Source organism: Megalobrama amblycephala, linkage group LG17, assembly GCF_018812025.1.
Source record: "Megalobrama amblycephala isolate DHTTF-2021 linkage group LG17, ASM1881202v1, whole genome shotgun sequence".
Classification (NCBI taxonomy): domain Eukaryota; kingdom Metazoa; phylum Chordata; class Actinopteri; order Cypriniformes; family Xenocyprididae; genus Megalobrama; species Megalobrama amblycephala.
The window spans coordinates 9,194,900-9,222,736 of record NC_063060.1 but is presented as its reverse complement, the minus strand read 5'-3'; the positions used below and the strand labels follow the sequence as shown (position 1 = coordinate 9,222,736).

The 27,837-nt window shown below is 37.1% G+C and overlaps 3 protein-coding genes and 2 long non-coding RNA genes across 10 annotated transcripts in view; 2 read left to right on the top strand and 3 right to left on the bottom strand.

The window, feature by feature from the left end:
* Positions 1-10,321, bottom strand: part of fndc7a (fibronectin type III domain containing 7a) — a 16,011-nt gene extending 5,690 nt beyond the window's left edge. Inside the window, 12 exon segments of the mRNA XM_048162536.1 lie at positions 75-329; positions 424-675; positions 1,781-1,931; positions 1,933-2,039; positions 2,168-2,422; positions 2,524-2,775; positions 6,004-6,261; positions 8,360-8,486; positions 8,488-8,618; positions 9,095-9,352; positions 9,763-9,781; positions 10,175-10,321. Of these exon segments, the coding sequence (XP_048018493.1) occupies positions 75-329; positions 424-675; positions 1,781-1,931; positions 1,933-2,039; positions 2,168-2,422; positions 2,524-2,775; positions 6,004-6,261; positions 8,360-8,486; positions 8,488-8,618; positions 9,095-9,352; positions 9,763-9,781; positions 10,175-10,234 (2,125 nt within the window). The 5' untranslated portion in view covers positions 10,235-10,321.
* LOC125250140 lies at positions 9,155-23,060 on the top strand. 2 transcript variants are annotated; one of them, XR_007180730.1, is made up of 6 exons: positions 9,155-9,288; positions 10,355-10,452; positions 15,197-15,387; positions 17,926-17,963; positions 22,578-22,783; positions 22,936-23,060. It is a non-coding gene; the product is annotated as an uncharacterized LOC125250140 (long non-coding RNA). The 2 variants fall into 2 exon arrangements; XR_007180729.1 differs by lacking the exon at positions 15,197-15,387.
* On the bottom strand, positions 21,024-23,674 carry LOC125250138. Its single transcript, XM_048162538.1, has 6 exons — positions 23,659-23,674; positions 23,160-23,285; positions 22,930-23,062; positions 22,574-22,694; positions 22,242-22,386; positions 21,024-21,327 (listed from the first exon to the last, which is right to left on the bottom strand). The coding sequence occupies exons 2-6, from the start codon at positions 23,181-23,183 to the stop codon at positions 21,121-21,123; spliced, it is 630 nt and encodes a 209-aa protein (XP_048018495.1). The 5' UTR covers positions 23,184-23,285; positions 23,659-23,674; the 3' UTR covers positions 21,024-21,120.
* LOC125250139 overlaps positions 23,085-27,837 on the top strand; it is a 9,901-nt gene continuing 5,148 nt past the window's right edge. For both annotated transcript variants that reach the window (XR_007180727.1, XR_007180728.1), the window contains exons 1-5: positions 23,085-23,215; positions 23,484-23,547; positions 25,652-25,888; positions 25,971-26,075; positions 27,462-27,567. This is a non-coding gene — a long non-coding RNA (uncharacterized LOC125250139). The remainder of the gene's footprint in view (positions 23,216-23,483; positions 23,548-25,651; positions 25,889-25,970; positions 26,076-27,461; positions 27,568-27,837) is intronic.
* aknad1 (AKNA domain containing 1) overlaps positions 25,984-27,837 on the bottom strand; it is a 16,316-nt gene continuing 14,462 nt past the window's right edge. For all 4 annotated transcript variants that reach the window (XM_048162532.1, XM_048162534.1, XM_048162533.1 and 1 more), the window contains exons 13-15: positions 27,433-27,526; positions 26,762-26,853; positions 25,984-26,264 (exon numbers count right to left, since the gene is read on the bottom strand). In XM_048162532.1, coding sequence (XP_048018489.1) covers positions 26,126-26,264; positions 26,762-26,853; positions 27,433-27,526 — 325 coding nt within the window. In that variant the 3' untranslated portion in view covers positions 25,984-26,125. The remainder of the gene's footprint in view (positions 26,265-26,761; positions 26,854-27,432; positions 27,527-27,837) is intronic.

Genomic DNA, 27,837 nt, shown 5'->3' with positions numbered 1-27,837 from the left:
AGCACCTGCTAGAGTAAATGATCATTAACCAGTTGCATATGATAACTCTGTCATGAGAAAAACACTTAACTCACTTGAGGAGAAACCATGGTAACTGCACTCTGCTTTATGTCCAGTAATGCTGAAGGCCTCCAGCGACACATTGTAGCTGGTGCCACATGTGATGCATCCCAACAGGCAGTGGGTGTCCATGGTGTGACATTTGGCATTACCTCTGGGGGATGTCAAAGTTGTGACATAGGACCCCGCCCCTGGTGCATGCGACCATGTGACGTTCGTCATGGACTGGGTCACCTGTTCAACAGTCAGAGTTTCTGGACAACAGGGTCCTGGAGAGAGAGAGGGGAGACATTTTAACTATCTCTTGACCATGTTCAACTATGAATATCTGTCTCCAGATGTTTTCCATCTTCATTACTGCACCTGTTTCCAGGGGAATGGAGTAGCTGGGAAGACTCTGTCCTGCTGTGGTGGTAGCGTAGGCGCTGACCTCATATACAGATCCACAGGACACGCTGAGGTAACAGGAAGTGCCGCTGGACGAGCAAGTGACTCCGTCGTTGTGACCCATGGCGATCACGCTGTAGTTGGCCTGAGTGTTTGTAGCTGTCCAGAACACCTCCACTGTGGAAGAGTTCACCTGAGTCACGTTGAGGATCACAGGGGCACAGGGAGCTGAAAGAGAACGAAGCAGCATTTCATAAAAATGGATTCCATGTTACAGTGATGGTATCACATACTATGGCAATTCTGTGGTACTTTGAAATATACCATGGTACAAATGAATGTGCCATTTAATAAGTCTTTTCATGATTTGGTTCCACATTTTTTTTTTGTCAGAGCTTTTAACTCCATTACATTTTTTTATTAGTTTTTTTTTTTTAGGAAAGCCTTTATTTAACTTTTTGTGTTTGTTTAAAATTATTTTTATTAACAAAAACTATGTCGCATTTTTATTAACAAAAACTACGCCTTTATTTAAAATTTGTGTTGTTGTTTTATTATTATTAATTTCTCTTTTTTTCTAACTCTTAATATTGTTTTATAATTATATATATTTTTTGTTTATCATTTTTAAAAGTATTCCTTACTATATGTATATTTTGTCTTTTTGTTTTCTAATGTAAAGTGCATTAAAAAGCTAAAAAGGGCACTATATATAAAAACAAATATGTTTAATATTTATAACAATAATACTAATTATTATTATAACATGGTATATTTGGAAGTAAATTGAGTACCATGTGAATACAATAATAATAATAATAATAATAAAAGGAAACAATAATGATAATTATAATGATTATTATTATTATTATTATTATTGTATATGCCTGGTTCAAAAAATACAATGGTATTGCTCTAGCGAATGTACAACAAAACAAGGTATTACCATGGTACTTTTTTCATATATGGTATATTGCACACTAGTATCATTTTTTAATGTAAATTGCATTAAGAATCTACCTTTAAAGGCACAATATATAACAATATACAACAAATATCCCTATAATTATTATTATTATTATTATACCATGTATTTTTAGGAAGTACTTACAATAATAATAATAATTATTATAATAATAATTACTTTTATTAATATTATTAGTAGTAGTAGTAGTAGTAGTAGTATTGTATTTACATGGTACTCAAAGTACTTCCAAAATAAAACCATGGTACTACTATGCACAAATGTACAACAAAACATGGTATTACCATGGTACTGTTTTGTATGAGGCATATTGCACTCATGTGCAAATGAGCATTTGTATGTGTGTACCTGTCCGGCGTGTATGTGCACTACAGGTGTTATTGCATCCCTGTATCTCACTGCAGGGCCGCACCACCACACTGTACAGACTGTCGCAGGTGAGATCAGAGAGCGCGCACACAGGAGCCGTGTCGTTGCAGTGGATCCATTCGCTTCCTGTCGGCAGCGATCGTCTCATATAACTCAGCTCCTCGAACTGCTGACCATGAGATCTCTAAAGTTTCTGTGGAAATCAGTGACACGGACACATCCTCTGGACAGCATGGGACTGAGGACAGAGAGAAAGAAGTTTCTCATATTTTATTTTCATTTAAAACATTTTATTTGTATAGCAGTACAGTATATATATATATATATATATATATATATATATATCTATCTGTGTATAGTACAAACTTGTAGTATAGTTGACTTCATGTCCTGGTGGACTGGACCCGGCCTGGTTGTAAGCAAATACGGTCGAGAGGTACGTGTATCCGCACTTGCACTGGAAGTAGCAGGCCGTGCTGCTGGTGTTGCAGTGTTCCTCTAAGCCATCGTCGCTCTTCACATAGGCGATGTAGTAATCCACCCACGGAACCTCTGACCACATGACGGAGCAGTTCCCTGTGGTCACCTCCTCAATCCATACCGAGTCAGGAGGACATGGGACTGAAAATGATTCAAAGAAGATGACAACCAACTGCACAACTCTATATTAATATGTATGTGTGCTTTTTCATGTGTGCATTCAAGTGTGAGTAAAATTATACAGGTCAGAAGGTCCTCTGGGTTTGAAGGGTCACTGGTTCCGGCCTCGTTCGATGCTACGACGATGATGCTGTGGTTCTGGCTGCAGCTGAGGGGACTGATAATGCAGTAGAGGACTGAGGAGCTGCAGTTCTGGCCCGTTGAGCTCACAGCAATATATGCGTCAGCGCCACGGACTGACTGCCAATACACCGCCAGATCGATAGAGCGACCGGGCGTCAGTTGAACCTGCACATCTCCTGGGACAGGAGGACCTGTAGAGAGTGGAACAGAGAAAGAAAAGTTTTTAATTTAAGATTTGATTCATCATTTTATTTACATTTTACAGAGCTTATCTTGTACATAGAGTCAGATAAAACACTATGGTTAAAGGTGCAATATGTAATAATTCTGTCCGCTAGAGGTCGCTAGAGGCCTATTTCAAAACAAAGGCGTAGCTTGATGACGCCAGGTTTGAGAGCGGAATCTTGGGACATGTGGTCTTCACCTCAACGGACGGTGCAAAAGAATAGAGATTGGACTCGGGAAGAAATCATGTTCATGGATGAGATTATTAACGTTACTCTTGTATGAAGCAGAGCAGGACCGAGTGTTGTGGGAACTGAACGAGGTGGCTGGAGAGATTGCACAACACACACCTCACGAGCAGCGGAACTTTTATTATGACACAGTCACCAGCGCCGCTTCCATTTTTCCGGTCATGAGTATGAGATAACGCAGCTCTGTTTATCATATTAGATACACTTGAGTGTGTTGAAAATGTTATAACATTACTATGTGCGTTTGCTCAGCGGCTGCTGTGAGACACTTGTTTGAGACACTGTTGCACAGTGCAATAAGATAGATCGATATTAGAATATCATATTAAATGCTGGATGGCTTGTGTTGATAAATGGCATGCAATTAATTTTAAAACGTGTTGTATGATGGAGAAAATGCTGTATTACTGCATTTATTATAAAAATAAAGCTGCATCTGATTATGCTATGTTAACTACTTCACAAAATAGTGTTTTTCTCTGAGGCATGGTAAAGCATGGTACTCGCAAAAAATCAAGAAAATTAGATTTAAACAATAAGACTAAACGTGTTGAGCTATTTAACAACAATTCGTTTTCTGTCTATAAATATATCAAAACAGTAGTTCCCTTGTCTATTAAAACGTGTAATATATTAAAGCGTCTTTGGTGTTTCTACAAAATAAAACCAGAAACCGAGGGTAATGCGGGTATGACACAATTGACAGGCGACTCCTCACACGTCCCGCAGCCTTGGTTAAAATTGCAATTTTAGGTGTATATGACTTTCTTCTTTCTGATGAACACAATCTGAGTTATATTAATAAATACCCTGACGCATCCAAGCTTTGTACTGGCAGTGGACGGGACCAACGAGTATGAAGCGCAAGAAAGTGCATTGATCCATCATAAATGCACTTCCACATGGCTCCGAAGGGTAGATAAAGGCCTTCGGAAGCGAATCGATGTGTTTGTGTAAGAAAAATATCTATATTTAACAAGTTATAAAGTAAAATACCAAGCTTCCACCTGACCGCCTTCTATATTATATTCAATTCATTACACACAGAAACTGATATAGGCCTCCTGCAAATGTTTCATTTCTTTTACATTTTTGATTCCTAACTGACAACTAAGGAAAATCCCAAATTCAGTATCTCAGAAAATTAGAATATTATGGAAAAGGTTCAATATTGAAGACACATGGTGCCACACGCTAATCAGCTTAATTAGCTTGAAAAAAGTGCCATTAATTAAAAATAGTGTACAATGCAATCAGGGATAACCGCACCCTGGAGAGGATTAGTGAAACAAAACCCATTCAAAAATGAGGAAGATTCATGTCATTAGAGTGGACTGCAGCTGGATGTCAGTGCTTCAAGAACCACTACGCACAGACGTATGCAAGACATGGGTTTCAGCTGTCGCATTCCTTGTGTCAAGCCACTCTTGAACAACAGACAGCGTCAGAAGCGTCTCGCTGGGCTAAAGACAAAAAGGACTGGACTGCTGCTGAGTGGTCCAAAGTTATGTTCTCTGATTGAAAATATTTTGCATTTCCTTTGGAAATCAGGGTCCCATGTCTGGAGGAAGAGAGGTAGAGGCACACAATCCACTTTGCTTGAGGTCCAGTGTCAAAGTTTCCACAGTCAGTGATGGTTTGGGGTGCCATGTCATCTGCTGGTGTTGGTTAGTTTTCTGAGGTCCAAGGTCAACGCAGCCATATACCATTTTGGTCCAAGTTTTAGAGCACTTCATGCTTCCTGCTGCTGACCAACTTTATGGAGATGCAGATTTCATTTTCCAACAGGACTTGGCACCTGCACACAGTGCCAAAGCTACCAGTACCTGGTTTAAGGACCATGGTATCGCTGTACTTAATTGGCCAGCAAACTCGCCTGACCTTAACCCCATATAAAATCTATGGGGTATTGTGAAGAGGAATATGGGATATGCCAGACCCAATAGACCCAATGCAGAAGAGCTGAAGGCCACTATCAGAGCAACCTGGGCTCTCATAACACCTGTCGGCAGTTGCCACATGCACTTTTACGTCCATGCCACGTGCCGCATTGCTGCAGTAATTCAGGCGATTAGGACATCCAACTAAGTATTGAGTGCTGTACATGCTCATAGTTTTCATGTTCATACTTTTCAGTTGGACCAAAATGTAAAAATCCTTTCTTTGTATTGGTCTTCAAGTAATATTCTAACTAACCCACTGATGATCACATGGACTACTTTGATGATTTTGGGTTACGGTTTGATAATCGATCAAAATTGAGGGTGAGTAAACATTAATGAACATATATCAGTCATGTGTGTAATGGGAATGAACTATACCAAGTTTGAAATAAATCAACTTTTTGATGATATTCTAATTATATGACCAGCACCTGTACACCTAGGATGGCTTGAGGGTGAGTAAAGCTTGGGCTAATTTTCAGATTAAAAGTGAACAAATCCTTTAACACAGAGATTTAAAAAAAAAAAAATCCTGTGAGATCTGGGAGTCCATATAATGCAAGACAATGGGTCCCTCAAAGTTGAAGCTTAAACAACCACACAAAACATACACTGGACGGCTAATCCATACGAACCCAGTTGATGAATCAATGTCTTCTGAAGCAAAACAATAGGTTTGTGGTGCAGTGTAAATTTTCGTTGATGAATAATTTTCATCATTATTTTCATCAACATTTTTTCACAGAAGAAAATTAAAGACGATAACTAAATTTTGAATGAATTTTTAAATTTTGAATCACTAAGTTTTGAATGACAAAAACTATAATGAAAATATATTGACATTTATGTCAATTAATAAAAATGAGACAAAAATATTAGGGAGGGACGATTTGGGAAGAGATCCAGTAAGAGCCGTTGTCCTGCGTGGTAGATGCACACATTTGAATTGTAATGTGTTGATGTACCCGGCGGGACAAAAATACTATAAACGAGTCCTTACGTGTGATTTGGCTGATGGTGATGTCATCTCCTTGGTTACCATCAGGATCCCATGCATTGCCCTTGATGTAGTAGGTGGTGCCAGGCTGAAGGTCAGTGAAGGTCATATTGGTATCAGATGTGTTGCGTCTGACCCGTGTGTCTGAACCCTCCATGATCAAATCCAGGCTGTATAACACAGCATTGTTCACTGGATTCCAGTTTATCACAATGGTGTCACTGCTAGGGGAGCTGGAACGCAGATCTGGGGCCACCACCACTGCAAAGAGAGAAAAAATAATTAAATATTTTAACAACTGGACAGAAGGAATGGAGAGTTAAAACAGTCCGAGAGCTAAGCAATAACTGCCCCTGGTGGTGAGTTTTGATCATTACAGCTAAAAAAAATCCTGCCCCAACTAAACTAGTTTAGTCGAATTAGTTTTTTGTGATATGTGCCAATGCTAATCTTTTGATAAAATATTTTATTAGATTTAAAATGACACTAGTGTAAATGTCTTATAGGGACAGATGTAGGATCTTGAGATGGGAATAACCTGCAGTGTGTCTGTAAGGTAAAAAGGGATAAAGAGAATGTTTTGTTGTTATATATGAAACTTTATGAAAATCATCCCTCTAATGTTACATCAAGCCAGTTCCTTGGGGAGAGGCGACAGCCTAGTTCTCATGGTTTATCTTTTCATACAGTTTTGGGTATGAAGTCCAGCTAAAGATGCAGTTACTGTCAACAGTCGGTCGAGCCAGAGGTATCAGCTCTGCACAATAGCTAAACAATACTGTAAACAATACTGTGTTATTGTTACAGGTTTTAAATATCAACTCATTGTCAACCAAACAGGGAGTAGGGCTCAAGTTTTCATTCTGTTCTATGGTGTGTGATCTTTAGTAAATGAGCTTTATATAAAAATGTCTGTTTTGGTCGACACTTTTTATTTAAGCTTTTTAGTGTTATGCCATTTGATGGTAAAACTTTACATAACCCATATTAAAGGATTAGTTTACTTTCAAATTAAAATTTCCTGATAATTTACTCACCCCTTATGTCATCCAAGATATCCATGTCCTTCTTTCTTCAGTTGGAAAGAAATTAAGGTTTTTGATGAAAACATTCCAGGGTTTTTCTCCATATAGTGGACTTCAATGGCCTCCAAACGGTTGAAGGTCAAAATTACAGTTTCAGTGCAGCTTCAAAGCGTTCTACGTGACCCCAGATGAGGAATAAGGGTCTTATCTAGAGAAACCATCACTCATTTTCTAAAAAAAATACAATAAAAATTCTATATGTTTTAACCATAAATTCTCATCTTGAACTAGCTCTCTTCTTCTTCTTCTCTATTAGAATTCCGGCAGTGTAGACACTGCTAAGTGTATTACTGCCCTCCACAGGTCAAAGTTTGAACTAATTGTTATATACTTGAACTAGCATATTGTATATGACAATTTAGTTCAAACTTTGACCTGTGGAGGGCAGTAATACACTTAACAGTGTCTACATTGCCAGAATTCTAATAGAGAAGAAGAAGAAGAGAGCTAGTTCAAGATGAGCATTTATGGTTAAAATGTATAAAATTTTAATTTTTTTTTTAAAGAAAATGAGTGATGGTTTCTCTAGATAAGACCCTTATTCCTCATCTGGGATCACGTAGAACGCTTTGAAGCTGCACTGAAACTGTAATTTTGACCTTCCTTCAACTGTTTGGTGCCCATTTAAGTCCACTGTATGGAGAAAAATCCTGGAATGTTTTCATCAAAAACCTTAATTTCTTTTCGACTGAATAAAGAAAGATATGAACATCTTGGATGACATGGGGGTGAGTAAATTATCAGGAAATTTTAATTTGAAAGTGAACTAATCCTTTAAGTCAGTAAAATATGGCTGTAAACTGTTTTTATTGAAGACATGCATAACTTACACTTGTTTTGAATAATGTATATATTGAACTAAAATCTCAAACTAGTTCTATTTTATTTATTTCTGCTGAAAAAAATTAAACAACTTTAAAACGGTTTCGCTGGTTTGAGCTAGCCTACCAAGCTAGTTTCTACTACTCAGCCAGGTCTGGTTTGATGGTTTGGGGCTTGTTAATTTGGGTAGTCAGGCTGGGAGAGCAGCTGGATGGCCAGTTAAATCAGTTGAACACTAGTTTCCTCAAGTTTAGAGACCACTTAAACCATCTAATGACCAGCAAACCACCTTAGGCTGGTTCAAACTTATTTGTTTTCTGCCACAAAACAGCAGGGATGTTAGCCCTTTTTAAAAAAAAAATAAATAAATAGCCTGATATATTAATTGAAAGGCATTTTAAATCAAGCAGAAGATGGTTTAATTAAAGTCTTTAAGTCTGGAGTCAGTTTACCTGTCTTAGCGCTCACGGACAGAGAAGGCTGACTCCTTCCTCCAGTGTTGACAGACATCACGCTGAGGGTGTATTGAGTATAAGGCAGCAGATTGATCACTGTGTCAGGGGATTTTACCACTGGGGATTTCAGAGAAGAACCCATCCTCGTTCTCTACCCGGATTATGTAGCCGGTGGCACCATCCACCACACCAAACTCCACCGTGATGCTGTCACTTTTTTTGGAGTAAGCCTGCTGTATGAAGGGAACCTCAGGAGCTGATGGGACACAATACAAAAACATAACAATAATAATTATTATTATTGTATATATAATATAATATTTAATAATATATATATCATATTATAAAAATATAACAATACTTTTTTTACAATTAATTATTAATTATGTATATATATATATATATATATATATATATATATATATATATATATATATATATATATATATTATATATATAGAATAGGCCTATATGTAATTATATACATATTAAAATATTAATAATTAATTATTAATTCGGTATATAATTAATCAATATTTTTAATATTTAACAAAATTTTAAAATGTATCTAATAAAATTAATTCTTAAATTTATTATTTTAAAAGATAAATTGAAAAAGTCACCTATCAGACTATACCAATGCATTGGTGTCAAGACTGAACTTTTCATTTGTAATTTATCATGGTAGCTCGTGTCCAACGACAAACTTGAATAAGTCAGAGGTCAGGTCACCTGTAGTCTCCTCCGTTTCGGCGCTGCTGAGCACGTTCACCGCGTTGTCCATGGCTTCGACCCGCATCCTGTACACAGTGTTCGGGGACAAGGAGTTAACGGAGCCCATGACCGTGCTGCTGCTGAACTGCGCGAACACCGACGGCTCTGGGGAGTTTTTCGGCGTGGCGGTGATTTTGTAAGAGCTCGCGCCTGTATGTCCGCTCCAGCGCACCGTCATGCTTTTAGAGGTGACGGTGAACACGGATAACGTGATGTCTGCAGAGAGAGAAGCAGCTAGGATAGCATAATAATCATAATACTGTTTTAAAAATTCATCACATCTAGAAAATGAAAACACAACCCGTTCATTCCACAAAATGGTTGCCTAAAATGTTATATTTTAAGACAAGTTGAAAGGATTTTTTTACAGAGTATACAATTTTTTTTTAGAATACTACATCCCCTATATTCTAAAATAAACACTTTTTATTTCATATATAATTTTAGAACAATTTAGAAATACATGAGACAGACCTAAAAGGCCCATGGGATACAAAAAATGAAAGAAACAATGTCTGTCATAACATAAAAGTTAGAGTCAGGTACTCATTGTTAAAAACATCTTTTACAATTTATGAGGGAGACATGGAATGACCTAAACAGGACAAATTTTAAAGATCTCCTACCATTTTGTGCTGTGCATATCTGTAAATTAAGAGCAGAAATACAACAAATCATTTTTAAAATATATAAAACATATTAGAAAGCATCCATTCTTCCTTGCTTATTTCAGGGGCAACTATTACTCTGTCATATGGTATTATGTGCCATTAGTGGCCAAGGAAGCTTATTTGAGCATCACTCAGCACAGATTTTAGATCCAAAGCTATTTTTTTTTCCTATCCAGCATGAAAGTGTATACAACTACAAATATGACATTAGTGTAATAAAAAGGACTATTGTTCTATACAATACAAATAATCTGTTTTTTTTTAATATATAACTGTTTATTATGGCTTTTAAACTGTCTTCCACCAACTATAGGCACAGTTAAACCATAACTTATTTGTATAAAGAAAGCAGAATTTTTATTCTTACCTGTGGCACGATGATAATCAATAAGACGATATTAAAAAGATGCAAATATTTTGACTCCATGCCTCAAATTTGGTGCTCTTCAGCTGCCTTTAGGGCACACTCGATTTGACTCTCTATTTCTGGGCAATGGCTGCGGCTTAAGTTCTGTTTTTTTTTTTTTTTCCTATTACCTTCCAACAGGTATTTTATTGTTCTGGGAGAAGTGAGTGTTCACGTATGCCCCCTCCCTCTGTCAGGGAGAGAGAGAGAGGACCTATCAGCACTGAAGGACGACACAGGTACACATCAATACACTTGAGGATAGACAACAAAGATGCACTCTGCCTGTTGAATGGGCTGTTTCAGCATTTCTTGTTCTATTGTTATCAAATACACAAGACATTAAATGTTCTATTTTAAATATAAACTCATATAAGTTCATACTTCAGAATAAAATGGTATCGATGATATTAATCCCTATTATGAAGTGAGGAAGTATGCTACAAATCTGAAAAGAGGCATTTATCATATTACATGACGACTCTGAGCGGTTGCCCTTTAACAGCTCAGGTTATGTTTTGTTTTAGTACTGTCCCAGATGTTTGACCTAAAATTGTTATTGTAGCCTATATAGGAGCTATAATGAATATCTTAGATAATTTGATGTTGGAAGAACTTGATGAAAATATTTTAGTTAATATTGAGACTTCATATTGACATTCTGGGTTTTGGCGCATGTCTTGTCAACAGTTTGTGATATTATTGAGATCTCTTCTGAAACGCTAGAGGAGACAAGTGTGAGATTACTGGGGTCTTTGTGTGTGTGTGTGTGTGTGTGTGTGTGTGTGTGTGTGTGTGTGTGAGGAACGTGAGAAGCAGGAGATCTAAGCTAAAGAACATAGATTATTTTGACAGACTCAAACAAAATGCGTATGTGTAATATCAGTGTCAAAAGATCCATGTAGCTGAATGACTAGAGGAAATATAAAAGCCATAAATCTGTGGTTGATTCTTGTCAGTGTAACATGACATGCTATAGTATATATTTTACGGAGAGCTTAATTTTTTTTCTATGGGACATACGGGAATTTCAAAACCAAAGCAGAAACCAAACTGTCTATTCAAGTTGTATAGCACAACAAATTAGTGCTGGTTTAGGTTGCTCCAGCTTAGGGGTGTTATATTATGTTATATCATGTATACAGCCATCAACATGACTGATGTATCATGAACAAATTTCCAAAACTGACAATGCAGCTTTGCTTTTACTATAGCCAGTGCTTCAGGAATTCATTCGAATCTCTCATTTGTAAGAAACATGTCAGACTATACCACAATACTGTTCAAAGGTTTGGGGCCAGTATAAGATTTCATTATTGTATTTAAAATAAATTAACACTTTTATTCAGCAAAAATTCATTAAATTGATTAAAATTGACAGTAAAGATACTTATAATGTTACAAAATATTTCTATTTCAAATAAATGCTGTTCTTTTGAACCTTCCATTCATCAAAGAATCCTGAAAAAAAGAATCATGGTTTCCACAAAAATATTAAGCGACACAACTGTTTTCAACATTGATATTAATAATAAGAAATGTTTTTTGAGCACTAAATCAGCATATTAGAATGATTTCTGAAGGATCATGATCATGTGACACTGAAAACTGGAGCAATGATGCTGAAAATTCAGATTTGCCATCACAGCAATAAATTACTGTAACAAGGTTAGTAGATATGGGAAGGAGGCGGGAACCGGCGAACATTGAACAAAACTTTAATCTCAAAACAAACAAACAAAACGAAAGTAATGCCGTCTGCCGGCTACACAAACATAATAAAACATAACGTAAAGTCCAGGCCTGGTCCTCTCTCATTTATTTTTTTTTAAATAGAATATGTTTATTTGAAATTGTAATAATATTTCACAATATTACTGTTTTATTGTATTTTTGATCAAATCAAAGCAGCCTTGGTGAGCATAACAGACTTTTTTCAAAAACATTAAAATATCTTCCTGACCCCAAACTTTATAATGGTACTGTAATTTTTTTCTCCTTTTATTTAAATCGTGGAAAAGGCATCACTTTGGGAAAGGACATACAGTGGGTACGGAAAGTATTCAGACCCCCTTAAATTTTTCACTCTTTGTTATATTGCAGCCATTTGCTAAAATCATTTAAGTTCATTTTTTTCCTCATTAATGTACACACAGCACCCATATTGACAGAAAAACACAGAATTGTTGACATTTTTGCAGATATATTAAAAAAGAAAAACTGAAATATCACATGGTCCAAAGTATTCAGACCTTTTGTTGTGACACTCATATTTATCTCAGGTGCTGTCCATTTCTTCTGATCATCCTTGAGATGGTTCTACACCTTCATTTGAGTCCAGCTGTGTTTGATTATACTGATTGGACTTGATTAGGAAAGCCACACACCTGTCTATATAAGACCTTACAGCTCACAGTGCATGTCAGAGCAAATGAGAATCATGAGGTCAAAGGAACTGCCTGAAGAGCCCAGAGAAAAAAATGTGGCAAGGCACAGATCTGGCCATGGTTACAAAAAAATTTCTGCTGCACTTAAGGTTCCTAAGAGCACAGTGGCCTCCATAATCCTTAAATGGAAGACGTTTGGGACGACCAGCACCCTTCCTAGAGCTGGCCGTCCGGCCAAACTGAGCTATCGGGGGAGAATAGCCTTGGTGAGAGAGGTAAAGAAGAACCCAAAGATCACTGTGGCTGAGCTCCAGAGATGCAGTCGGGAGATGGGAGAAAGTTATAGAAAGTCAACCATCACTGCAGCCCTCCACCAGTCGGGGCTTTATGGCAGAGTGGCCCGACGGAAGCCTCTCCTCAGTGCAAGACACATGAAAGCCCACATGGAGTTTGCCAAGATGGTGAGAAATAAGATTCTCTGGTCTGATGAGACCAAGATAGAACTTTTTGGCCTTAATTCTATAGCGGTATGTGTGGAGAAAATCAGGCACTGCTCATCACCTGTCCAATACAGTCCCAACAGTGAAGCATGGTGGTGGCAGCATCATGCTGTGGGGGTGTTTTTCAACTGCAGGGACAGGACGACTGGTTGCAATCGAGGGAAAGATGAATGTGGCCAAGTACAGGGATATCCTGGACGAAAACCTTCTCCAGAGTGCTCAGGACCTCAGACTGGGCCGAAGGTTTACCTTCCAACATGACAATGACCCTAAGCACACACCAACGTTTACCATCCAACCTGACAAAACTGGAGAGGATCTGCAAGGAGGAATGGCAGAGGATCCCAAATCCAGGTGTGAAAAACTTGTTGCATCTTTCCCAAAAAGACTCATGGCTGTATTAGATCAAAAGGGTGCTTCTACTAAATAGTGAGCAAAGGGTCTGAATACTTAGGACCATGTGATATTTCAGTTTTTCTTTTTTAATAAATCTGCAAAAATGTCAACAATTCTGTGTTTTCTGTCAATATGGGGTGCTGTGTGTACATTAATGAGGAAAAAAAATGAACTTAAATGATTTTAGCAAATGGCTGCAATGTAACAAAGAGTGAAAAATTTAAGGGGGTCTGAATACTTTCCGTACCCACTGTAAGCTATAAAAAGAGCTGCACTTGTACTCAGATTGGTACTCATAAGCCAGATCTGATAATGAGATTCCGGTTAAGCAGCTACAGTATCATGGGTTTTTTTTTTTCTGTGTGTAAACACAATTTAACTGTCAGAGCAAACAAAAATGTTTCATGGTCAATTTTAGTTCAGAAGTCTGATTAAACATTTTATAAACAACATCAGAATGCAATTTGCATTTGTATTAACTTCATTACAACAGCAAAAAAAAAATCAGTCATCAATAAAAAAATGGCCAAAGGGTCAATAAAGAAAGGAAGAAAGAACAGTGTATCTATTACATTTAGTTTGGGAGTGGGGGCTGATGGCAGACAACTCAAAATCCCACCCTGTAAATCAAACTTATCTGGGTCACTGATAGTTTGCGTTTGCCTCAGCATTGTTGGGTTTTCAATAGAGAACGGAGCGTCAGATTTGTAGCATATTCATGGGAGCCATTGGAGAAGGATATCTGATAGGTTCATTTGACCTTTTCATTTTAAGTGTCTCTAAAGTTAGTGTATTTTACACTGAAATTGCTACAGGAGATTGTTTTCAGTGTAACTCTCCCAGTAAGACACTGAAGGTGGCATTATACAATACAAGAATCACACCTGTGATGTTTCTCAATCTCCACTATGGAGAAGCATAGAACCTGCATGCTACAACTGAAACAAATCTGCCAAAGGATATATATATATATATATATATATATATTATACAACAAAAGAAAAGAAAAGAAAAGAAAAGAAAAGGCAATAGTTCTGAAAATTAATTTTTTTAAAAAACCCTGAAAAATTAGAATAACTGGGTTGGAAAAGTCATCAGTCCCCTGATTTAATACTCCATATTAAAACCACCTTTTACTTTAATTACAGCCATTAATCTTTTTCTATATGTCTGTACTAGGTTTGTACACCTAGGTTGGGGTTATATTTTTAAAGCTGCAGTCCATAAGTTTTGCCTCTTTGTCGCCATCTCTGTTTGAAACCTGCAATTGCAATTATTTGCGGAATTAACATCTTTACATGGCTTGTGCAATTGGCACGGCTCCATAGAGTGGAGGAATCTAATGTTTGCTGTCAGTCACCACATCGGTGTGGGGACTCCTTCTTTATGTATACAGATGTGATGTAATGACATAAAAACAAGCGGCTGCTTGCTCGAATTTGCAGCGGAAACCCACCAGTACCATTTGAATTAGAAAACATTACAAGCTTACCGTTGTGAATTGGGCTAAGGTAAGGAGATAGTTTCTGAACATTGGCTGGTTATGTACTTGCTCAAAGATTGATTTTGGATAATTTTTAACACAAAAAATTTACGGACAGCAGCTTTAAGTAAGGGCTCTGACTTACTCCGACTCCACTCAAGGACATTCACCTTCCTGTCCTTAAGCCATTGCGTTGTTCTTTTGGGGGTATGTTTAGGATCATTGTCATGTTGGAAGTTGAATGACCTGCCCATCTTCAGCTGTCTAGCAGAGGGACACAGGTTTTCCTGAAGAATTTGGATGTACTTGCAGCATCCATTTTCCCTTCAATCCTGACCAATTGCCCAGTCCCCGCTGAAGAGAAACACCCTCACAACATAATGCTGCCACCACCATGCTTCACAGTAGGTATGGTGTGTTTTGAGTGGTGTGCTGTGTTTGCTTTTTGCCAAACCTAGTGTTTGGAGTTTCAGTCCAAAAAGGTCAATTTTGGTCTCATTAGACAATAGCACCTTTTGCCAGATGGCGTTTTCCAGGTGTGCTTTTGCATAGCGTAAACAAGACTGAGTGTGGCACTTTTTCAGGAAAGGTTTCTTTATTGCCACCCTGCCATACAGGCCAGCTTGTGAGATAGTTGTTACATGCACAGACCGACCAGTCCCAACCACAAACCTCTGTAAGTCCTTCAAAGTTGCCTTTGGCCTCTTGGTATCTTCCCTGATTAATGTCCTCCTGGCTCTGTCATCCAGTTTGGATAGACGGCCTGATCTAGGCAATGTGCTGGTTGTGCCATACGCTTTCCACTTAATGATGCTCTGAACATTACTCAGAGGGATAGCTAAAGCCTTTGAAATGTTTTTGTAGCCTTCTCCTAACTTGTGCCTTTCTACAACTTTATCCCACAGACCATTTGAAAGCACTTTCCCAACCATGGTAAATTCTTTGCAGTACCATGCCACTGGGGTTTGGCCGATAGACAATGCCATGTTCCATCACCTATGGCTGACAGACATCACGATGTTGAGCCGGCATCGACCATTGTGATGTTTCACTGTAAACATAGTTTGATGCCAATTTGGTAGACATCGCCCAACTCTACCATGCACTACTAACAGTGGAATCTTCAAAAAACAGCTGGTTTTATTCTGAAGTAATCAAAACCACTGCAATTGATGTCAAGTGGGGAAATTAGCCTGGTGTTTAATCTGAAAGTTGATTGGTTGTGCCTGAGCAAATTTATAATGGTATATCCTAAGGGGCTGATCTCTTTACCAATCCTTCAGAATGTTTTACAATGTTATTTTCACTTTGATGATGAGGGTTATAATGTGTACATACAGCTAAAAAATGTGACAAAAGGTAAAGATTTTCCAGAGGGTATGATGACTTTCTATAGGCACTGTATGGTAATACTTTAGTTTATTAACTAGTTGTTTATTAGCATGCATATTACTAGGATATTGGATATTTATTAGTACTTTTAAAGCACATATTAATGCCTTATTCTGCATGACCATATTCTACATCCCATAATCCTACCCAATACCTAAACTTAACCTAATTACCTTACTAACTATGAGTAAGCAATAATTAGGTAGTTTATTGAGGCAAAAGTCATAGTCAATAGTTAGTTAAGAGTGAAAACTGGACCTTAATCTAAGGTGCTGCCGAAACAGTGCCAACCCTCCGAGGCATGGACTCTACGAGACCTCGGAAGGTGTCCTGTGGTTTCTGGCACCAAGACGTTAGCAGCAGATCCTGTAGGTTGTGAGGTGGAGCCACCTGTGGATCGAACTTGTTGGTCCAGCACATCCCACAGATGCTCGAATGGATTGAGATCAGGGGAATTTGGAGGCCAGGGCAAACATCTTGAACTCTTCATCAATGTTCCTCAAACCATCCCTGAACAATGTGTGCAGTGTGGCAGGGCACATTATCCTGCTGAAAGAGGCCACTTCCATCTTCTACTTCCTAGGTAAGGCCACCTCAGTCATTTCCTGTCGGTAATGAGAATTGAACCCCCAACCTTCAAGTTACCAGTCTGACTCTCATTAGGCCATGACTGCCCCTAAAAGGGGTGTACCTGGTCTGCAACAATATTAAGGTAGTCAAATTTGCATCCACATGAATGCCCAGAACACAAGGTTTCCCAGGAGAACATTGCCCAGAGCATCGCACTCCCTCCACCACCTTGTCATTGTCCCACAGTACATCCTGGTACCATCACTTCCCTAAGTAAACAGCACACAGGTACACATCCGTCCACCTGATGTAAAAGCAAATGGGACTCATCAGACCAGGCAACCCTCCTCCACTGCTCCAAGGTCCAGTTCTGATGCCCACGTGCCCATTGTAGGCGCTTTCAATGTTGGACAGGGGTCATCATCGGCACTCTGATTGGTCTGCAGCTATGCAGCCCCATACAAGGCAGGGTGCGATGCACTGTGTGTTGTGACATATTCCTCCCATAACCATTCATTAAAATTTTGTATGACATTTGCCACAGTAGACCTTCTGTTGGCTTGGACCAGACGGGATAGCCTTAGTTGCCCTCGTGCACCAATAAGCCTTGGGTGCCTAACACCCTGTCGCTGGTTTGTGGTTTGTCCTTCCTCGGACCACTGTTGGTAAATTTCTCCACCACTGCTGACCGGGAGCAACCCACAAGCCTTGCCATTTCAGAGATACTCTGACCCAGTCGCCTTGCCATAACAATTTGTCCTTTGTCAAAGGTTGCTCAGGTCTTTATTCCTGTCCATTTCTCCTGCATTCCAACATTTTGATTATGGGAACTGATTATATATAATATGTCTTTTTCTCTCCATCTCTCTCTTTCTATAGATAGATCTATAGATATAGATCCATTTCTTTCACATTATTCAGGCAGTATTTTTTCTTTAATTATTTTAATGACATATGATTTTAATTATTAATTTTATATTACAGAAATATTGATGTCTTGAAGATTGAAGCACTGGAAAAAGGTACATTCTGTATTTTCTCAACAAAAAAAATACTTCAAAGAAATTCATGATTTTAATAAGCATTTGATTTTATTCTTTTAAGTTCAGAGTTAAAGGTGCCAGTAGAACGTGTTTTTAAAAGATGTAATATAACTCTAAGGTGTCCCCTGAATGTGTCTGTGAAGTTTCAGCTCAAAATACCCTATAGATTTTTTTTATTCATTTGTTTAACTGCCTTTTTTGGGGCATCATTAAATATGTGCCGATACAGGCTGCAGCCCTTTTAAATTCTCGTGCTCCCCGCCCCTGGAGCTCGCGCTTGCCTTAAACAGCAGAAACAAAATTCACACAGCTAATATAACAGTCCCTCCAGAAAAACGCGATTATGCGATCGCCTGATTTCATGCATAATCAGCCAAAGTCCGCATATTTATGCGGGGGTCGCATTTTTTCAAATACGCCACATTTTCGCCTCATCTGCAAACCATGAAACCATGATGAAGCACGCAAATCATTCTCATTTGCCAACAAAAATAAGCGCAAAAGACAGCGCAAAGCAGTTTCCCGGTGTGTTACATGACAGTGAGGGCAAATTATTTTGCACTCCGTGCAACTGCGTGTTGACGCTGGAAAACCACTTTCACTTTGCCACCGCCAAGGATGGTTAAAGCAGCAGCGGAAGAAGCACACATTTTTTAAAATATTTTATTTATTCATTTTTGCAGAAGTTGTTGAATATTAATAATAATAATAATTTTATTTTATATAGTGCCTTTCTACAAACTCATATTCCTTTTGTAAAGCTACAGAACTTGTTTGACTCAATGTTTTGTAAGTTTGAGCCATGTGTTAATCTGAAATAAAACAGAATGAGAACTTAAATATTCTGTTATTTAGTATGCTTGCTTATCAAGTAATAAGAAATAACTCTTTACATTAAGGTAGTAGCCTAGTGAGAACAGGGTGTTGGGGGAATCACCTTTTTTTCTCTTTTTCATCAAACCGCAGTTTTTGCAAGTTCCCGCAATTTCATCGCATAAAACTGCAAAAATTCCCGCATATTCCATCGCATTTTTTAAGAAAACGTGCCGCATAATCAAGGATTTTTGCCCGCAACAATCACAAAAAAATCCCGCGTTTTTCTGGAGGGACTGATATAACCCTCAAAATGGATCTTTACAAAGTGTTCGTCATGCAGCATGTCTAATCGTGTAAGTATGGTATTTATTTGGAATGTTTACATTTGATTCTGAATGAGTTTGAGGCTGTGCTCCGTGGCTAAAGCTAACATTACACACTGTTGGAGAGATTTATAAAGAATGAAGTTGTGTTTATGAATTATACAGACTGCAAGTGTTTAAAAATGAAAATAATGACAGTCTTGTCTCTGTGAATACAGTAAGAAATGATGATAACTTTAACCACATTTAACAGTACATTAGCAACATGCTAACGAAACATTTAGAAAGACAATTTAAAAATATCACAAAAAATATCATGTTATCATGGATCATGTCAGTTATTATTGCTCCATCTGCCATTTTTCGCTATTGTTCTTGCTTGCTTACCTAGTCTGATGATTCAGCTGTGCACAAATCCAGACGTTAATACTGGCTGCCCTTGTCTAATGCCTTGAACATGAGCTGGCATATGCAAATATTGGGGGCGCACATATTAATAACACCGACTGTTATGTAACAGTCGGTGTTATGTTGAGATTCGCCTGTTCTTCGGAGGTATTTTAAACAAATGAAGATTTATATAAGAAGGAGGAAGCAATGGTGTTTGAGACTCACTGTATGTCATTTCCATGTACTGAACTCTTGTTATTTAACTGTGCCAAGGTAAATTCAATTTTTAATTCTAGGGCACCTTTAAATCATGGGCACTCAAATAGGACACAAATTACACTGTTTTACTTCTTCATACTGTAGAACCATTTTTAATGGTTAGAGTGCTATTTAGCTCATTCAAAAGTTCCATTCAGCTTTCTTAATACTGCTTGGACAGGAAGTTTAGTTTACACACCTCTTCTAACCTCTATGTCTTAGATTACTCAGTCGCTCGAGCTGTCATAGTGAGAGTCACCCTGCGGAAACGTTTTACATCAGGTTACACAGACAGATTAATACAACAAATTTCTACTATATCCTCAGGTGAAGATTTTTTTTTTTTTCAAATTCCCAGACATGCTTGTGTGTTTTTATAATATATGTTATTTTAAATTGTAATTATATTTCACAATATTACTGTTTTTACTGAATTTTTGATTAAATAAATGTAGCCTTGGTGAGCATAAGAGACTTCTTTCAAAAACGTTTTAAAAAATCATACCAACCGATAAAGAATTTGTGCCATTTAAATGTGAAAAACTATCCTGTGAGATTTCATATACTGTTAATTAATATGATTAACTGTCTTACAGTTGTAACACTAACTTGTTTCATTAAAATAAAATATATTATCTAGTGTTTATCAATGTAAATACCGTATATTAGTAGTACGGTTACTTTTAGTGGTCTGTGAGTTGGTGACAAAAAAGAAAGTCTAAAAAATGCTAATATAATGGCACCCCAGTCTCCCCTAGTTTCATTCTTTTAGACATTACGTTACATTCTGGTTCTAAATTACACAGTGACAGATGTTTGTTTGTATTCTACACCAATAAAAGGGTGTAAGCTGCTTTACATGAACAGCAGCAATGACTGGAGGCTTACCACACACAGTTATTGGCAGAAACTTGACCGGTGTAGTTTATCGGCCTTGTGATTGCCAGTGGGTGATATGGCTAAAAAAGTGATAGTCTTTCGAAACTGAGGGACATTTATGGGAATTTAACACTAAAAAAACCTTAGTTTCAATAAAACTCACCTTCTTCTTACTGACATGATGGTATGTGATGACGGAAGTCAGGGAGGAACATCTTTAGGCGTTTTATTATATGTTATACTGGAGACAGGCATTCTGGTATTGTGCTGTTATAGTTACATCACGCTTACATTGATAGTATTGGGTTGTATTGTTACATCAAGAGGTTCTATTCTGCCCCCTATTGATCATTACAAATAGAAAAATACAAACTTTCAGGTCAGCTATTTTTTTATTTGATGATAATTCAAAAATCCCAGACACTGTTAAACCGATGTGTAAAAGGAGAAGTATGAAAGGAATCATTGTTTTAATGTTTTTTAATGTCATTTTTGTTATCTAAAAAGTGAATTACAGCACCCGCTCGGCTGCCGAGAGGATGTAGGCCCTGTAACTTCCTCTGGAGCTGAGCCTTGGCCAGGTCAGCAGAGAGAGCGTCCGCCATCCTGTCCGTGGTCTGCTTCATTAGAAAAGCTGCCTGCAAGGCCTTGTCCAGTGTCCTATGTATTGATTCCTCCTGATCAGCATGAAACACAAATGAATACATGTTGTATGTTAATATTTATTACAAAATACTCTTTTTGTAAAGATTTTGTAATGTTTTTCGAAAGAAGTCTCTTATGCTCGGGCGGGCTGCTTTTTACAGTAAAACAGTAATATTATGAAATATTATTACAATTTAATTTTTTTTTTTTGTTAATATATTTTAAAATGTATCCTTGAGATGTCAAAGCTGAATTTTCAGCATCATTACTTCCTGTGCTCAAGTGTCACATGATCCTTCATTCTAATATGCTGATTTGGTGCTCAAGCAACATTTCCTTATTGTGATCAATTTTGCAAACTATGGAAGCTATGTTTCCGCCATGGAATAAAAATAGGTAATTGCAACCTTTTTTTCCCTCACAATTCTGACTCTTTTTTTCTTCTCAGAATTGTGATTTAAAAAAGTCTGAATTATGAGATATAAACTCAAAATTCTGAGGGAAAAGTCAGAATTGTGACATATAAACTCGTAACTGTGACAAAGTACGAATTTTGAGATGAAAAGTCACAATTATCTTTTTTATTGTTTTATTCCATGTTGCAAAAACAAGCTTCTATAGAAAAACTGCTGATTAATATGTTTTTCAGGATTCTTTGATAAATAGTTCAACAGCATTTATTTCCATTTTCTTTTAGAATGTAAGTCTTTACTGTCACTTTTTATTAGTTTAATGTATATTTTCTTTCAAAAAAAAAAAAAAAAAATCTTGCTGACCCCAACTTTTGAATGGTATATGTTAATATGTTTGGATTATATTCCAAATAATCAACATTATTTGCAGTTCTTAACATTTTCCACTTTTAATTCAAAATGCTAGCATTCATAAAATTGTGTGTTGTCATTTCTGTCGTGTGAACGGTAGCTGTAGGACAGTCTAAACTGACTCTGCTGGTGTGGTGGTGTCGCCTTCCACTGGTCCGTGGCGAGGTCCGTTGAAAGAAGACATTACTGGGAAGCAGTGCCGAGTCAGATTGAGTAGAGCGCTTCCTACTGGAGACTGGTTCAGATGCTTGATCTCGCACTTTGAATCTGGGAAAACAGCCACCGTATGGTCAAATACTATTATCAGTTTTAGCGGTGTACAGTTATAATCTATTATCCTTGACAGATCAAACTGCACTTGTCCTTTGGTAATATGGTGTGTTTGACATGTAATGACACCATTGTTGGGTGCATATTTAATAGATTGTTTGTCTTTAACTAATTATTTGCTTACCCAGCAGGTAGACTACAGGAGGAACCATAGTTGACCTGCAACAGAGGCTTATAGGATGGATGAGCCGGAATAGAAGGGGCAGGATGTGTGCTATTTAAGAAAAAATTCCCCAAGTTTCCCACTGAAACAACAAAGGACACTATTTCTATACTTTGCTTTCCACTGCTGCAAGCATACACTTTCTATGACATACAGAATAATTAAACAAATGTATGTGTGTATGCTTTCCACACTATTTTTTTTTTAATATAACATTTTCCTCGTATTTTGATGGTTTAATCAAACTTGTAGAGTCATTAAAAACTAATATAAATATAAATATTGGTATTAATATGGGTATTAAAGTGATTCCTCACTTGCAGGTCTGTAGCTGGCACTTTTGTTGGTTGGCTCAGTGTTGATGCTGTGGATCGTTGGCCCAATGCTGGCTCTTCTCCGAAGGCTTCCAGACTGGCTGAACTGAGATGTGTCCACAGGAAATGCTCTCCACTGAGGCTGTGACCGTCACAAGAAGAACATTTAAGTACTTTTATCTCACTACGTGCTGGACTGCAGCAAAAATACTATTTACTAAAAGGGATCATACCCCTGGATGAGGTTTTGGAGTCATGTGACCTCTTCTCAGCGAGAGCACCAGAGCAGGTGCGTGTTTGTCTGTAAGATGGACTGAAGTCTCTCTGAAAACTCATTGTGTGATCTGAATCTTCACCGTCTGTAACTGACAATACACAAATTCCCTTTACTTCAATTTCTCTTCAGTTTCACTTCACTAAAACTGTATAAACACAACTTTAGCAAACACCAGTATTTAAAGGCATAGTTCACCCAAAAATGAAAATTTTGTCATCATTTACTCACCCTCAAGTTGTTCCAAACCTGTATACATTTCTTTGTTTTGCTGTACTCACAGGAAGATATTTGGATATTTGTAAGCAGATCTCGCCCCCATTGACTACCATTGGAACAACTTGAGGGTGAGTAAATGTTCATTTTTGGGTGACCTATCCCTTGAACTGTTTTAAACCACATTTATCACAAATGAATTGCTAAAGAAACAAGTGTGAACCAGGTTGTGATGCTGTCACCTTTGCTCTTGCTGAGCTCCATATCAGAAGAGATCCAGTCCTCAATCTTCTGAGGGTCTGAGTCTGTCTTTGCACGCCTGATGATGTAGTAAAAATGCACATTAATTTTGCAAACTTCGAAGAACCAACACTCTTAAAAATAAAGGTTCTTTATTGGCATCTATGGAACCTTTAACATCTACGGAATCTTTCCATTGCATTAAAGGATTAGTTCACTTTCAAAGTAAAATTTCCTGATAATTTACTCACCCCCATGCCATCCAAGATGTTCATGTCTTTCTTTCTTCAGTTCGAAAAGAAATTAAGGTTTTTGATGAAAATATTCCAGGATTATTCTCCTTATAGTGGACTTCAAAGGCCTCCAAATGGTTGAAGGTCAAAATTACAGTTTCATTGGAGCTTCAAAGCGTTCTACATGATCCCAGATGAGGAATAAGAGTCTTATCTAGGAGAAACCATTCGCTCATTTTCTAAAAAAAAATAAATACAATTTTTATACTTTTTAACCATAAATGCTCATCTTGAACTACTCTCTTCTTCTTCTCTGTTAGAATTCCAGCAGTGTAGACACTGCTAAGTGTATTACTGCCCTCTTCAGGTCAAAATTTGAACTAAATTGTCATATACAATATGCTAGACTAGAGCAAGTATATAACAATTAGTTCAAACTTTGACCTGTGGAGGGCAGTAATACACTTAGCAGTGTCTACACTGCCTGGAATTCAAATAGAGAAGAAGAAGAGAGCTAGTTCAAGATGAGCATTTATGGTTAAATATATATATATATATATATATATATATATATATATATATATATATATATATATATATATATATATATATATATATATATATATATATAATTACGTATATAATTTTTATGTTTTTTAGGAAAAAAAAAAAAAAAATATATATATATATATATATATATATATATATATATATATATATATATATATATATATATATATATATATATATATATATAATTACGTATATAATTTTTAATTTTTTTTTAGAAAATGAGCGATGGTTTCTCTAGATAAGACCCTTATTCCTCATCTGGGATCATGTAGAACGCTTTGAAGCTGCAATGAAACTGTAATTTGACATTCAACCGTTTGGAGGACATTGAAGTCCACTATATGGAAAAAATTGAATGTTTTCATCAAAAATCTTAATTTCTTTTCGACTGAAGAAAGAAGGACATGAACATCTTGGATGACATGGGGGTGAGGTAAATTATCAGGAAATTTTAATTTGAAAGTGAACTAATCCTTTAAAGTGTTTATTAAAATGTTCTTTACATTAAGAAGAAAAAAGAGATTCTTTTAGTTCAATGAAAGTTTATTTGGGAATCCTTAAATGGTTCTTATGGAAGCTTGTTTCTGCCACTGAAAAAAAAAATTAAAAAAGTAATTGCAACTTTTTGTCTCACGATTCTGATACTTTTTCTTGCAATTGAGTTTTCATCTTGCAATTCTGACATTTTTTTCGTCAGAACTGCATGATATAAACTTGCAATTCCAAGAAAAATAGCAAATTCTAAGGGGGAAAAAAGTGACTTTTTTTCTCAGAATTGCGTTTTTATCTAACAATTCTGACTTTAATTGCGAGTTATAAAGGCAGAATTGCATGATAAAGGCAGAATTGCATTATATAAACTCGTAGTTGCATGTTATAGTCATAATTGTGAGATATAAACTCGCAATTCTGCCTTTCTGATGCAATTGTGACTTTATAACTCGCAATTAAAGTCAGAATTGTCAGATATAAACTCAATAATCAGAATTGGACTTTATAATTCACAATTGCAGTATATATCTTACAATTCAGAGAAAAGAAGTCAGAATTGAAAGATAAAAAGTCGCAATTAATAGGTTCTTGTATGACATTACTGGAAAAAAAAACTTTCTTTTGGAATCTTTATTTTTAATTTTAGGTGTAAAAATCTAGTTTCCTTGACACTAATAGGACGGTAGCCATTCTACAGGCCCAACTTGGAGTACCTGCTGGATGCGGCTCTGTTCTGGCCACGGGTCTGTCCCTTGTGCTTCCTCTCCAATGGACACCTGCCATTCAGATAATCAGTCCTCTTGCTCACATGAGGCAAGTGACCAAGGCTCTCCTCTAGCGCCCTCTTGAGGCGAGACACCTCATACTGCAGTGCGAGGATAACCTCACTACTGTGAAGAGCACAATGGAAATATGATGGTTTCACAAACTGCAGGTATAAATACTAGGATTAACTACTTCCTTTAATACTTACTTGTGGCATGAACAGTGTGATGCTGAGTGTGTCTCATTTGCAGAATGGCTCTTTCCCAGCTGAACGTCTTCTCTTCCTTCAGTCACCTGGTTATGCATGGGAGTGGCGCCACCTGCTAATGTGACATTCTCTTTTGGAGCTCTAACAGGTGCATTCTGGGTAATGCTTCTTGCTTCCATGCCTGGTGGAACCAGCTGTTCATATTCCAGGTGGCTCACCTGTGGGCTGCACAGGTCTTGGTACCATTGATATAGTTGTTCGTACATTGGAGTGGGAAGCTTCGCTGTCCGAACCGCTCATACTCGGCATGCTAATGACATCATCAAGGAGCGCAGAACTAAAGGGCACATTAGATAAAATGTTCTATTTTTTCAAATGTCAGTTCTGCTGCAGAGCATTTTTCATTGAAAAGATACAGTTTATGATCCGAAAACAAAAACACATTTAGCATTTGTAGGATTTCGCATTTTGTTTTTTGACATTTCAGTTTTGTAAATATTGCAAATATATTCCATTCTGCTTAATCCTTTTCGCAATCACAATTTTTTAGACTAGATCAGTACCTTACTAGACACCAAAATGAAATATTTAGCTGTTGATAATTGACATTTGTGCTTCCCTTCCTTTTAAAGCACTAGCTGCCAGTGCCTAATCTAGTTATCTAATAAACCTGGCATTTTATATTTCGAATATTGCTGAGTCTTAGACAAATTGCTTTTGCTCCTCTTTTGTAATTCACTTTAGATAAAAGCTTGTAAATGTGTGTGTGTGTGTGTGTGTGTGTGTGTGTGTGTGTGTGTGTGTGTGTGTGTGTGTGTGTGTGTATTATTTTACTTCACAGTAGGAGATGTTTGGGACAGTCCTGTGTTTGGACGGCTCAGGTCAAAACTGCCAAAGCCACTGTCAGTTTCTGGACCTAAAAAACTCTAAAAGAAAACAAACACTCTTTCTGTCATTCTGACCTTTGAAGGAACAGCCCAAACCTCCTTCAAGTGACACACAGTAGCAGCAAATACCATCAAGGAATAGCAAAAATTTTGAGGATTTTAGGGGATTGATGTTTTTGTAACATACCATTAGGGGTACAACAGCTTTTTACTCTGGCAGGGACAACTTTGTACCTTAAATTACCTTAAAAAGTTCATAGTAGTGCCTTACTAGTACCTTATTAGTACCTACTTGGTGTCATTTTTAGGAGTAGATAAGGTACAAAGTTATAATATAATATAATATAATATAATATATATAATAATATAATGCCGTCTGATTAAACCTACAGGCCTCTACTTCATATAAAGTAAGACCTGTGACTATCTTTATGAACTTTACAACAGTGTTTTATCCACAATCAGTTGATTAATCAATAATGCCAACAGGCCTGTTATCAGTGTTCACATTCTTGCAGAATACTAACTTGTCCATGTAAAATAGATTTGTTTTCTCACAGACAAACTTAATCTCTTTCTCTCCATGTTGTCCGTCTGCAATGTATGTGTGTTTGTTACCTGTGTTTTATCTGTGGTTGGCTGAGGAGAGTTCCCAGCAGACACTTCTACAGAAGAGAAGGAGGCTTCACTGGGTCTGAATTTCTCTTCGCACCTGAGAGAGGAATGACGATCACATCAGCCATCAAAATCAAGGTTCTTCTTATTTTTACAATAGTTTTAAATTTTTAAGACTCTGATAATGTTTGCTCCATTGTAAGAATGTTCAGTGTTATTGCAGAAAAGGCTTACATTACCCTTACAAAAAAAGTCTGTGAGAGTACCATGGTACAATCATGAATTACACTCAGTACTTCAAAAATACCATAGGATTAACATGGTACCCTTTTTGGTACTTTTTTCAGTGTAATGCAATAAAGCAATAATATAGCCACATCATGCAAAATAAATCACTGGATAGATCTA

Excerpts from the sequence above, each read along its gene's own strand:
- LOC125250138 (XM_048162538.1), bottom strand. The coding sequence starts at position 23,183 with ATGACTCCAAAACCTCATCCAGGG. Across the intron at positions 22,695-22,929 it reads TGCCAGCTACAGACCTGCAA|TGGGAAACTTGGGGAATTTT; the intron begins GTGAGGAATCAC and ends TTGTTGTTTCAG. Across the intron at positions 21,328-22,241 it reads GACACCACCACACCAGCAGA|GAGGAATCAATACATAGGAC; the intron begins GTCAGTTTAGAC and ends CATGCTGATCAG.